The sequence below is a fragment of the Diadema antillarum genome, unplaced genomic scaffold (assembly GCF_040938485.1).
Source record: "Diadema antillarum isolate AM-2024a unplaced genomic scaffold, OU_Dant_1.0 seq00000078_RagTag, whole genome shotgun sequence".
Taxonomy (NCBI): Eukaryota; Metazoa; Echinodermata; class Echinoidea; order Diadematoida; family Diadematidae; genus Diadema; species Diadema antillarum.
Window position 1 is genome coordinate 101,178 of NW_027271171.1, and position 14,647 is coordinate 115,824.

Below are 14,647 nucleotides of genomic sequence, written 5' to 3' on the forward strand. Positions count from 1 at the left end.
GTTAAAAAAAAATAGAGCTCAGTGCGATGGCAAGATGGAATCTTGCGTTTCGTCGATGCACTCGCTGAACTAACTATACACATAGCGCTGTCGCGAAGCGATGTGCCAGCGCTTTTAGATAATTGCATGGAGTGTGTGGGGCCTACATGTGTGTACTGTTTCTAAGTGACACAGAAATCAGTGAAAGTTAGTCATTACTCCATATAATACCAGAGTATTTCTGCAATCTATTCATGCAGTTTCAATCTTCTTTCATTGAAGAATCCAATGTAATTAATATGTGGCGAATACAAATTGAGACAAGAACATTCATGCGCGCGGAAGAGCCTGTGTATTAAGTGTAATAGTATTGTGCCTGTGAGATTGACGTGTGTATGCGTTTGACAATTTTGTTGCTTCACGTTAGGGCTCGTATTTAACACATTAGAACAAGTTTTTTTTTTCATCAAAACACATTGACCATCTCGTGAATGTATCTCTCTAATAAAATCTGGCGGCATGTGGATGAATATTGATTTTCCTTAAAAATCAAAATGATTTTGCTAACCCACCCCAAATTAAAATCTGTGCCTTACATGATATCGTTACCAAAGATGATAGAGAGTCAAGCAAATCTTTGGCATTACTATGTGCACTTCCGGGTTCCGGGTTCGACCAGTCGACCTCGTTCGTGCGTGCGCGCCACTGTTCAAATGGCCCCGTTCTTATTTTTACGTACTGAATACTAGTAGTGTGCGCTTACTCTATTTCATACTATCATAGAACCTCTTTGGATTCAGCTTTCTTCCGTGTCAGCACCGCGGGGACACGTTATACGCTCGACCTAGCCCGACAAGACGCCGTGCAGCGACAAGGGCTGTGTAAAGTTACTCTCGCCTGTGCTTGCTGGTAAAGAATAATTGTATACACACAATTCGATATGGAGCGTGCATTACTCATATTCCCATTACTGGATGGCAGTGTAACAACAGCTCTACGCTCACAGAGCAAAGCTGTCTCTCATCGTGAAAAAGTTAAATTGTAAATACACCTGTAATTCGCACCCCAAGTGCTCTCTCGAATTGTCTGAGGCCAGTCTTATTCCACTAAAACGGCTTGTGTAGGCCCTACGTCGGCCTACACCATAAGTTATCATTTGTTTGTTAGTTTACACATATCCTTTTTAGGCTTTTACTCGATGATTATTCAATACCTAACCAGTCCAGATGTTTACACAACGGTGCTTAATTGATGACATCTCGCACGCAAATAAAAGCTTATTTTACCGACTGATTACTGCAGAGATCAGATCAGAGTGAAGTAGGTCAGCTACAATCACCTCCATGGTCGACTTCCTCGGAACCCTAACGGAGTCCAGTCTCGGACAGGTCAATGGGTTGACCGTCACGTTGACTCTTACAGTCCTTCTGGTCTCCATGGCAATATGGAGCGTCAGCCGACCAAGCAGGTTCCCGCCCGGGCCAAGAGGTCTTCCCATTGTGGGTAGCATCTACGGTGAGTTTACAGCCAATCCGCGATCAATATTGACTGTAACGGAGTCCATAATGCATTATCAATGATAGGGCGAATGATAAATGCTTCACCCCACGATAGAGCAGGAGAGTTATCGCACTACTATACAGGCCTAAATTGTCGGAAAAGCGCATCATCATCAGCTCACAACTCACCCATTGGTTCGCTGACGAACATGAGATACCACAAACACGTTTTTGGGTCAATATCATATATATAGACCGTACAATCTCTTCCGTCACAATGTCATTGCCAAATGTGGAATATTACAACACTACAATTAACAAGGGATGTGCTGGAGAAAGAGTGGAATCTCTTCGCAATTTGTGCAAATGTATGCATAGGTTAAGCTATAGCATGACAATTGAATGCTTAGCACTTCACTGGCTTTGATGTTCCATGCTCCACGTCGCTCTTCCATAGGAAATGAAGGCCAAAGAAGATGTTCTTGTTTTTAACATATCATTAAGCTGTATTTGAGAGGAAATGCTGAAATCCCGAGTGGAACTTGATTGTAATCTTGTGTAGAACACCTATCTTAATTTTTTCTTCATTTTTTTTTTTGTTAGTAATACCCCCGCACTGAAAAAGGAGTATTAGTATCTCCAAAAAAAAAAAAAGTTAACATCTAACCATCTTGCGCATAATTATGTGTGCCTAATATTGTTCGCCAGGTTAAACACTGTATGTTAAATCTTTCGAATTAGGTAATTGGCTAATGTGTGTTTTGGCTTGTTTAGTAGAATTTTACAGGTAAAGAAGAACAATTTTTACAAATTTTCTTCGCATGTCCTATATTCTTTGCACACTTAAACAATTGCTGCCGAAAATATTGAAGGGGACAGCGAATTGCTGCTGGCTGGGTGTGTTGTATTTCAGGAATGATGCATACTTAACAGAAACGCTGTCTTTTATCAAAGCAATTTATTGATTAACACCCGTGAGAGAGGAAGTGTAACTTCTCGGCGGCCTTACGGAGCATGTGTACAATTAAAAGGAGAGATTCTTGTTTCTTCTCCTTCCCTAATACCTCTCTGGATGAACTTGTTTGTTTGTTTGTGTGTGTGTGTGTATATATATATATATATATATATATATATACGTGTGTTTTGTTTTTATGTAGTTTTTTTTTTTCGTTTCCATTTCATCGAAATCAAGAAAAGATGTGAATATTTCTGTGCAGGTTAATAGAGACTCGTGAGGTCATTGTGATACCATGACCTCATCATGCTAATTTGCATACTGTGAGGATATATGACTCACCTCACGCATTCATGAAACCAACTACTCTAGCACCTATGCCAATCAATGATGAATTTGATAAAGCCATACTTCCGGCTCTCTGTCACTATTTTTATATTATGGAAAAATAGATTTTTGCCTCAGCTGCTCCATTTTGTCCTCTCTCTCCTGTTTTTGTCCTCTCTCTCCTGTTAGTTTTTCTTTCTGTTACGGTACATGTGTCATATAGCCTTATACAAATTTCTGTTTGCATTATGTAGGGCCCATGTATATAGGGGTTACATTCATGTACAAATGTGTATATCACTTATTGTTTACTGTTATAACAACAATCCGCATACGTCTACGAAAACCCTTCGTGAAGGCTGTGTGTGTGAGTGTGTGTGTGTGTTTTTTTTTAAGGACTGATTAGTGATTATTCGCGAGCATCATTAAATGTGTCTCATTTACTGGGTTCAATACATTTTATTTTCTCCACCTTTCCTGTTTCTAAGACATGACTGACAGCCCAGAGGTAGTGTTTGGTAAATGGGCCAAGAAGTATGGTGACATCTTTGGCCTCAAGATTGGACAGCGATGGATGGTGGTCTTAAATCGCAAAGACCTCATAAAGGAAGCTATAATCAAGAAGGGTGCGGAGTTCGCCGGACGTCCTGATTTCTACTCAGGTAGAGAAGTAGCCTAGTCGCTGCTTGTTGAAAAACTCTTAGAAACATGGGTCGTTTGAAAGAAGGGCGGAATGTGCATTACAGTGCTGCCAAATTATATCGCCACCTAATCCATATTACCAAACCAGAAACCCTCGTAATGTCCTACAATGTACTACTTGTGAGAAGGGAAAAACAATACGCGCTCTACCGAACTCTGAAGGCGGGAATGCATATTTGTTTATTAAAAGACCTTTGAAAAAAAATAATAATCATTAATCTGATCATTGTATCTATTTCATTAATTTTTCATACATCTAGTGTTATCGTCGCCGTTGTTACAATCATATTTTCGGTTACCGTTTTTACGTTTTCATAATCATCATGATCAGATCATGCAAGAATAAACAAAATTAGTGGTAGATGAATATTAGAAAAATAATCAGTGTTTATTTGTCCTCTTGTTATTTGTGGTTGTTTTCGATTGTACTATGTGAAGTGTAATATAAATACAGTTGTGACGTGATGTTCTTTACTTCTAGAGATGTGCCCCCAGCATGTTCAAATTGATAACATTGTTATCTGTACTTAGGTATATTAATGTTTGCTGAAAATACAACTGAACTGAAGTGAACAGGTGCTACAGCTCGGATTACAGCAAAAAGAAACCAGGGTTATGATTAGCCTTCCGTTTTAATTTCCGGTTCTTCAATGGGGGAAGACACGTGCTGGATTTTTTTTTTTAATGTGTGTGTGTGTGTTTACATTTCATGGCAGCTGAGCTCTTTACTGATGGATTTAAGGATATCATCTTCAGTACTTACTCTGACACGTGGAAGCTTCATCGGAAACTAGGACACACGGCACTCAGGTATGCAGGACGATTGACCGTTTACTATAATAGTATACTCTGTCCAGGCTGAAAAGTACTTTGAGGTGAACCTAATTTCTCCTAAACATCCAAAAATATTCGTATGTCTATATATCTGAAGCTATACGGTATACACAACAAAACATAACCCCCACATGCTAATGAAAATGTCGTAATTTTCTGACAAAAACGCTTCGAGCAAAATGATTTGGCAGGGGTTTATCGTCACTTATTGACTAACTGACTTGTATGTGTGGAAATGAAAATGATCTATGTAGATATGCATGAGTGAGCACACATCAAAGACAAAATGGTCACTTTTCATGTGTATCGGCGTATATTTTACATCAAATTATTCCATTCCTGTTATTAGTATGCAGTTTTCCTGTTACTGGCAATAGTGCGTTTGCATATCATTATGTATATTACTTGTAAATTTCTACATTTTCTACAATTACCATTGATATTACATGTATTTTCATTTTCAATAATAGTAGAAGTTCTACCATTATCATGATTATATAATTACTCATACCATCATCATGATTATTGCTTTCTGTCACAATTTTGTTCATTTTTTTCCGTTCTTATCAAGGCACTTTGCAACCGGCAAGCCCCTACAAAAGCTGGTCTCCAGCGTGTACCCGAAGGTGGAGAAGGAGCTAGCCGAGAATGACGGAAAGCCGATCGACCCTCGACTCCTCCTTACTCTGATCATGTACAATGTCCTCTCACAGATGTGCTTTGGAAAGAGGTATTACACAAATCATTAGCTTTGGATGATCTCAGTATAAACATACACAATGAACACATAAACACTTACATAGCAATGATGTGTGTGTTGACACAAAACATTGAAATTGGGTAAGTATCATATGATTTGATGTATTTTGCCATGTATAATTACCATAGTTATGGGTAAACTCGGCCTAGCGGGTAAAGTCGGCCCCCAGCGCGCACAGTACAACTACTTGTAATGCGCGCGCTGGGGGCCGACTTTACCCGCTAGGCCGAGTTTACCCATAACTACAGTATATATATATATATACAGTGAATGCAGAGTTGAGATAATGTTCAATGAAAAGAGACGCACATACGGACAGAAAAAGGATAAACAAGATAAGACTTTTCCCTTCATTATCTGTGCGTTAATCATAGAGATTTTTTTAAATATTTCCAGGAAAAAGGAAAGAGAAGATATTTCGTCTTTATTTATCCTCTTCGCGCAAGATTTAAATCCCCATATTTTCTTCTTACCCCTATCTAAACGTCGTCAGGATCTTTACTTCTTTATCACATAATAATTTCATGTTTTTTTTAATCATACTGAGTATATCTCGTACTCTCCATCATCAGCTATGCTCTTCATGACCCCAACGTGAAGGAATGGATGCAGTTGAATGACGAGGCCAATACCAAATTTGGTTTTGGTCTTGCAGCCGACTTCTTCTCCTGGGCCAAGTACGTCCCTAGCAGCGGACCCCGTATGATCAAAGATATCACCGCTAAGATGCAGAAGTTCATTAAATCCGAATTGACGCAACACAGACAGAAAACTTACGACCCTGGTAAGCTATGTTCATACAGGCGATTGTTACTATCGCACAAAAGCACAGCGGAAATAGAATTAACACGGTCCTCCGTTCTACTTCGTTATACCAACTTAGTACGTATCAAGGAGTTTTATATGGAGTGGGAGATACCGGGAAATTTCGCGTCCCATTACGAACAACTCAGTGTTTCAAGTGCGGTCAAATTTGTTCAGTTCAGTTCAGTTCAGTTCAGTTCAGTTTTTATTTCTGCATTTCAAAATCGTTCTATTTCAAATCGTTCTGCATTTCAAAATTCGTTCTATTACGGCCTACCAAGTTTCTTATCCTCACCGTGGCTGCCGTGGCGTTTTTTTTTTTTTTTTTTTTTGACATAACAAAAGTTTAATCCAACATCCACGCCAATCACTACCTGTCCCTTTGGCCAATCCCGTCCCCTCGTGTTGTCTCACGTCCATCCCGTTACGGTTTTGTCCACGGTTGCCTGAAAATTATAATGTGATTGCTGTGTACATGTACTTCCATCGCTGGATAAGAAGACTACAATGTACCACAATTAGTGATATCACTGTCGGACAACCTGACACTATAGCGAAAATACACTACATGTATTAAAAAAAAATCCACTATCATTTTTTTTATGTTTTCAGCATAATGAAAGAGCACCTGGCTTACGTTGATCAGATGGAAGGGGAAATAATTTTTCCCTCAACATAATATTTCAGTAACGAACTTAAAGGAATGTGTAAATTTCATTTAATAGGCCAAGAGCATTAGTTAGTTTTAATCTGGACATTGCTGGTTACAAGGTGATTTTTCTTTAAGGATAGCTCCAGGAATATGTGTCATCTAATATACTAAAAGTCCTCATAAATCCTTCTTGAGCGTTTTCCGCAATCCAAGATGGCGTCCAAAATGGCGTCCTGTTTTCCTCATAACTTTGCAATTAGGTTTCACCTATACATACTTAAAATGTCGAAATATACGTTTTGAGACACAAGGAACCAAATCATATACTTATTCAGAGATTCTGAAGCACACAAAAAAAAAAACCTAATAAAAGCGCATAATATGCTCTTTCAGAAATCCAAACTGGCGCCCAAAATGGCCGCCATTTCCGGTTTTCTCATAATTTTACAAATAGGTATACTCCAATACGCACTTTATGTCTCAGTTATGTTTTTGGTCTAGAGGAACTAAATAAAGTACTTACTCAGAGATTTTGAAACGCACAAGTACTAATAAAACCACTTGAGCTCTTTCCAAAATCCAAAATGGTGCCCAAAATGGCCGTCATTTCCTGTTTTTTATCATAACCCCGCAACTAAGTAACCCCAACATGCACTTTAAATGTCTAAATATATGCTTTGAAACATAAAGAATCCAATAGAATACTTATTCAGAGATTTTTAAGCACATAAGTACCAATAAAACCGCGCGAGCTCTTCCCGAAAACCAAATGATGCCCAAAATGGCCGCCATTTGTTTTATCAACACATTGCTGTTTTTAGCCTGTTTCAAGAGACAAAGAAATTGAAAAAAAAAATGATATTAGAAATTAAAAAACTCAGAAATCCATCTGAAAGTTCCAGCACACCTGCAATATGCATAACATGGGTGTGAATCCCGGGGAATGACCTGTATACAATCACCCCTCTCAAGTTTGAAAAAAAAATGGAAGGAAAAGAAATGTGACTGTAATAATTTACTTTCTTTTTTATTTATACTGCATGACGTTCAATCGCATGCCCGCCTAGTGAGAGCAAAACAGAGCTTAACAGTATTCTATCTTTTAGGATTTGTATACGTAATTTTCTCAAGCACTCGCTCGCTTCGCTTCGCTCGCAAAATATCTACTTAAAGCATGGTTCAAATGTTGAAAACGTAAAATACCATGCCAGTACGTCTGCTATGACGCGCGCCACTCGGGACCATCTACAAATTACCTACGAAAAACAACAACAAACAAACAGAAAACCCGCCAGAACTATACCCCCTCTGCCCCCCCTTTTTTTTCTGAATAATTAGGCAAACGATGATAACTCGGTCAGGAATATCTACAGGCACCCAGGGATGATCAGGGGCGTCGATCCTACTGGGACAATTACATAAAGGGGCAGTTGCCCCCCCCCCCCCCCTCCCCATGAAAATGTTGAGGTCAAACATATCATTTTGCCCCCCCCCATAATTCCCGAGATACGGAAAAATCTCGAACTTTTTTGTTTAATGGAAAATTATTGTCAAAATATTCAACTAGAAGTATATTCACCTTATCGTTGAATTGCAATCATAAAAAAGGCAAACCTCCCTCGTTCGGCCTCTTTCCATAGACTTTGTACCGTTTTGAGATCGACAAATTTCCGAATATGTCATTAAAAGTGTGCACCAGAACTTTCACTTTCAAAATGTAAAAGTTTCCTCATATTGGAGAGTGGTATGCCCTCCCTAACCCTCCCGCTGCTCGGTTCCCCATATAGATCTAGTACATGTACCCCTTTGATTAACAATTTCCCAAATATTCCATCAAATATGTGTAAACTATATAATTATTTTTATTTCAATTCGTCTTTCGACTCGGGCAATATATGTCGTATCCCCCTCAAGGCCAGTCCATATTTTATCAATATCTCACCAAAAGAGTGCACAAGATCTCTGAATTTCAAGTTTGAAAATGCCAAACTCTCCATCGTATGGGAGGGAGCATTCCCCTCCCACACTCCCCCCCCCCGCTACTATCCTTGATATATATTTTCCGAACTAAAAAAAAAGAAACACTTATCGAATGTTGTACTTTGTATACTTTATGCGTAAGAGCCATTTTTTTAATGAAATGGCAGCCCTTTTGGACGCCATCTTGGCTTGCGGAAAACGCTGAAGGAGGATTTATAAGGACTTTTAGCATGTTATTCTAGTCATATTCCTGGACCTATCCTGAAAAAAAAAAGATCAGCTTGTTATCAGAAATGTCCAGGTTTAAGCCTATTTTGACCTAATGCTCTTGGCCTAAAAATTTATTTGTGAAATTCAGATGGAAAGGAGCGGACAAAATTTCCCTTTTAATCGCAGTCACTCAATACCTATCGATAGGTATTTGGTCATTTCAAATGTACTACCTGATGTTTTGGTTGATCTACTTTCAAAGTCGAGAAATCAAGAACGTCATTATTGCTGTGTTCGAGACTGAGCACATTAATCGCAAATTGACATGATAATAAAGTAAGATTCATTCCATTGGTATCCGTTTTCCAGACAACATCAGCGATTTCTACAGCATGCTGCTGAAGGCCCAAGAAGACGCCAAGCGAGAAGGGGAGGACGTAGAGAAACTGACCGATGACCACATTCTACAGACCCTAATGGACATCTTCTTTGGTAAGGATACCAGGCAATATGATGTGGTTCGATATTGTCATCGATTTTAAAGTATTTACTCTTCCAGTTCTTTTAATCCTATGAAAAATTATAAACATGTATGACCTCTATCCGCTATTGACTCATGGAAGTATGCCTCGTGTTATGTAAGTAATTTCAACATTTCAAATTTTCTTTAATACCTAAATGTTCTCGGCACAATTATTAATCAATATCTGATGAGATCTGTTTGACACCACTCGCATCCCATACCGAAATGAAAATCAGTGTTTACGTCTTTCTTCCGAGAATTCAAATACAAGTCTTTGAAGATGGTCTTGTGGAGCTAAACACAAATAATCTCACTAGCATCGAATTTGACTATCAGTTTGACCTGCTGCATGTTACAGTTCTTTTCAGGTTTTTAAGACCATATGCACCTTTATCTGAATAGAAGACTATGATACAATTCATTACTTGTATTCGAATTGTCGTTGCAATCCGGACTAGGGCCTAAACACTTGGTACATCTCTTAAGACACGTGCCTACCTAAGGAAATTTCTAGTTTTACTTCTCTATCATTTCGCTCAATGGAAAAAGACAATTTTTCCCTCTGATCGTTCGATAAAAATCATGACATCCAATGATCTATTCATATCTATTCATTTTTATATCATTTGTTTTGGTTTGATTTCCACCCTTCATTGAAATAGTAGCATTTTGTTCAAAATTATGTTCTGAAACTATAGATACCGTTTTATTCGTTCCATTGTTAACAGGCAACAGTCCAGGCAAGCTTACAACAACGATTTCCAACCTTGCAGGTTGTTAACTTTTCATGCGCATCTCAAGCAAAATAAAATGGCAATTTGGAAAGCAAGACATTTCAGCTTCTCTCTCTTATATGCTGCCAGCTGGAACGCAGACTACCGTTGACACATTGTACTGGGCATTTGCCTTGATGTCCGAGAATCCCGGGATTCAGAAGAAAGTCCAGGCAGAGATCGATTCCGTTGTCGGCCGTGATCGAGTGCCAACCATCGAGGACCGCGGGACCCTGCCGTACACCGAGGCCACTTTGTATGAGGTGATGAGGTACAGCACGATCGGTCCTATCGCCATGCCTCATTCGACCATGTGCGATACCAAGATATGTGAGTATCGATCGATAGGCACGTCAGATACGTCAGTTGTTGCGTCAGTCACGCAGTTACTGAATCAATCTGCTCAGAGGAAAACCAATGATTAAAAAAAAAACATTTTGTGGATTGAGTATAATATATAGAGTAATGTACTTCATAATCATCTCTGAAATGGATACATTTGAATTTCGGAATTTCATTACGGAAATGTAACAGTCGTGTCCTATGAAAGTAAAACTTCCTGATTGTTACATTGTATTCTTAAAATAGTCGAAGTTACGATTTTATAGACATAAGGATGGTAATGTATTTTCACTGATTACTTGAACTAGGTGACTACATCATCCCTAAAGGAGCGGCGGTAGTCTTCAACCTTCATTCGATGCACTTTGACCCCCAGGAATGGGATGACCCAGACTCCTTCAAGCCAGGTAGGCAATCCTAGACCTGGTCTTTATAAGGGTATTCAGGACATTTATGAGCATACTAATTCTGCACGGAAATTAGGGAAATATCGTCATCGATGTTTCTCATTATCTCCAATACAGTATACAGTGTATTATGATGATAGATACATGTAGTGGGATGCGCCTATAAACTATTATGCCGAAATGTCCCGAGTTGTGCCGCGATATGCCGAGTTGAGCATACATTGCTGAAGCAGCTCAAAAACTTCAGAACTGTCTTGAGGACATCAAAATCTGGTCCTCAAACAATAAGCTTTGCCTCAATGAACAAAAATCAGAGATGATCCATATATATTCCAAACATAGAAACACCAATCCATTCCCAGATTTAGTTTCTGATAATGTTTCTACCAAGTGTAGTGAATGGGTACGCGATCTTGGTTTGATCATTGACAAAAATCTTACCCTTCAACACCACATTAAGCACATTTGTAAGGCAGCATCTTTTGGATTGTTCAAAATTGGGAAGATGAGGAAACTACTTGACCGACCTACAACTGCCAAATTAACTCACGCATTTATTTCTTGTCATCTAGATTATTGCAATGCCATATTTTCTAACCTCCCTCAGACACATATATTCCCACTTCAACGGGTACAAAATTCTGCCGCAAGATTTGTCTCCCTCTCCAGGAAATCCGAGCCCATAACTCCAATCCTCCGTTCTCTCCACTGGCTTCCCGTACATCACCGCATATCTTTTAAAGTTCTTTTGCTTACGTACAAAATTCTGAATGGGCAAGCACCCAGGTATCTCACAGACCTTGTTTCTTTACGTTCCATTACTTCCTCAAGATCCCTCCGTTCATCCTCTACAATGCAATTGACTCCTGGACCACGTACTTCCACAAAATACGGTGATCGTGCTTTTTCTACAATTGCCCCTTCTCTCTGGAATTCTCTACCCGCCTATATACATCAAGCCACTTCCGTTAATCAGTTTAAGATTTTGTTTAAGACTTATCTTTTTAGTAGATAGTTCTTTGGAATAGTCCAGTTGTGGGTCGGTCGATGGAGGTGCACACTGATTTTGATTTTCATTATTTATCGTAATTATACACTGTATCTATTTTTTTGTTGTTGGTATGTTTGTACTTGTATTTTGGTATTTTGGTATTATTCTGGTATAGATATTAATTTTTCAGGTAAACTGTGCGCTTAGAAACATCGGTATTAAGCGCCTTATAAATGTATTGTATTATTATTATTATTATTGTGACCACGAGGCTGAGAGTGTTAACAGTAGCGAAGTAGGCTATATACCACACAGTGTGATTAAAATAAGAAGTGGCGAAAACGCTCGCATTCAACATATTATAGGTACACCATGTACTGAATTACTACTTGAGAGAGTAGCACCAACTAGAGGAATTGTTGAGAAGTCTGGCCGTGCCATGGCACGTCACGTCATGTCACACGTGACTGACAGATGTCATGTCTTGTCACGTCATAGCACTGTGTCACTTTGCGTTTCTCATCGGTAAGGTATACTTTTAAGATTCGTATTAACCTGCTTACTGACTTTGATGTATTGAAGCATTCATGTAGTTCAACAGCTAAGCTGTAATTATTTTCCGGCCAACAAATATTTTAGCGTGTTCTTCTACTCGCTACCAGAACACTTCTTAGACGAGGCCGACACAGTCCGCCAGCACCCTCCCAGCTTCATGCCGTTCGGGGCAGGTCGCCGCAGCTGTCTCGGAGAGGCGGTTGCTAAGGCCGACCTCTTCCTCATCTTCTCCTGGTTCCTCCAGAACTACATCTTCTCCAAGGTACCGGCCAAAGAGAGTGAGAGCCTTATCAACCTCATCCCAAAGACAGTCGTCGGGCGTCTGCTGACACCATACGAAATCGTGATCAGCGAGAGGAGGAAATAAACATTATATATATATCACTTGTCATGAGAAAAACAACGTGATTTCGATCACGTTGAACAGTGTAACCATAAACGAGATTAATTGTTGTATCTTTGCTTATTACGATGGGTCTCGATGACAAAAAAAAAATAGTCGCATTGAATGCTAACAATGAAAATTTCATCGCTTAGTACAAATGCAATTGGAAATTGCAATCTGACAACCTTGAGAGTGGAAATACCGAGGTCGGGACGGAGGGACAGAAAGACAGTGAGAAAGAAAAGCAGAAAGGGAAAGAGGAAAAAGAAAGATGGTGGCTAGAGATAATACTTATGAGGATGACGAATTAGAGAGAAGAGAAGAGGGGAAATTATATCGTAGCACAGCTTTGTTTTCCAGTTTGCCGTATCACTGACACTTTCCAAGGAGCCCTAATGTAATTATGTTGAATCTTCACTTCATTGTCGTAACAGATGAAGCAAACATGACCATTACAGGGGCGGATCCAGGAATTCTGTAAAGGGGGGGGGGGGGTGGGGGCGTGACTAACATTTCTTGTTCCACTTCCGGGTTTCATTTCATTTTTTTTATTTTTCTTTCTTTTGTTTTTAACGAAAAATAAAGGGGGGCGTGCGCCGGTTGCGCCCCCCTCTGGATCCGCCACTGCCATTACCACATGACCACAATGCATGCTGAAAAAAAAATTGTCAATATTATTGAAGTATTTCAGTTCGTTATCATCAGTTGTAAGTTGTTTGTATTAATCTTATATAAGCTGCTGTATGAAAAAAAAATAAAGTGATTCTTATCAAGTGCTGCAGGTATGATTTTGATCATCAAAATGTGCTTAATACATGTAATATCTATAGAAATTCAGAGGTGGTATAATACGAGATTGGCGGCATTTTGTCTTCTAGCATGTCTATTGCAGATACTAGGTATAAGCACAGTAATGGATCGCTTTTCTAACCGTCACCAGTCGTCCATGTGAATATGATTATGAACGTTATGAGAGTATAAAGCTCCAACACTTGTAATATTATAGTGAAACTTGTAACTTTATTGGCATCGTACATTGCAGCAGTCAAAGTGACCTTTTTAATAGCGGCAAAATATGACACACGGGTTCAATGAACACAATCACAGTACCCACATTGTGTGTATGGAACGAACTCTGAGTGGAATCTAGTTTGGATATATTATATCTCTTTGATCTTACCAAGGAGATATCGCAAGCAGGCATCACACACCCAGCGTGACTAGACGCTCAGTGCTTATTCCATTGTGTAAAGATTCCCAGTTGTCATATCTTCACACACACACACACACACACACACACACACACACACACACACAAACCAACATCAGTATTCCTGAGATTTTATGTCAAAATGAACTTTGAAGTTTTTTTTAACTACTTTCATAATTCTCTGGATGACACACACACACAAAAAAAAAACCAAACACACAAAACAGTTCAAAAACAAAACTCGCTCAGTGTATTCTTTTAGCACTTCGGGGATCGTCCTTGTTGCGATTCCTCATTAGCAACTTGTGGGCATTTACGTTTGCATTTTTTTAAATACATTATGAATTGCGGTAATGCTACGTTGCTGTGCTTATGTGCTTGTGTTTTTCCTTTCTGTCCTGTCTGTCCCTAATGTCTGCCCTGTTTTGAATTATTTATATTTTACTTTCGTAACTAAGAAAGTCAAAGTTTTTGCATCGATTGCATGAGCTGTCCACAGTCGGCAACAGTAATGCCTTCTAGTGGACCTCTCAATGTTTTTTTTTAATCCTTTACAGAACATAGATAATGCAACAAATTTGGTAAGAAAATTATGCTTATACATGCTTTCAATACCTTTATCATATTTAACTCCACTTTGCATGCAGTCAACTAATGTGTACTCAAGATTATTTGTAATTCTCTTATGTTATTTTTCATGGAAGAAAAATTGGAAATAAATTGAATTGATTAAGCACGTTTATAACGTGACAATTTGGA

The 14,647-nt window shown here is 39.0% G+C and overlaps 1 protein-coding gene across 1 annotated transcript; it reads left to right on the forward strand.

Annotated features, from left to right (window-relative positions):
* The first annotated feature begins 1,322 nt into the window (after positions 1-1,322).
* LOC139726070 (steroid 17-alpha-hydroxylase/17,20 lyase-like) lies at positions 1,323-12,660 on the forward strand. The gene is made up of 9 exons (XM_071637153.1): positions 1,323-1,494; positions 3,249-3,422; positions 4,179-4,272; positions 4,868-5,026; positions 5,629-5,840; positions 9,072-9,194; positions 10,089-10,328; positions 10,649-10,747; positions 12,401-12,660. The coding sequence occupies exons 1-9, from the start codon at positions 1,323-1,325 to the stop codon at positions 12,658-12,660; spliced, it is 1,533 nt and encodes a 510-aa protein (XP_071493254.1).
* Positions 12,661-14,647: the final 1,987 nt, after the last annotated feature.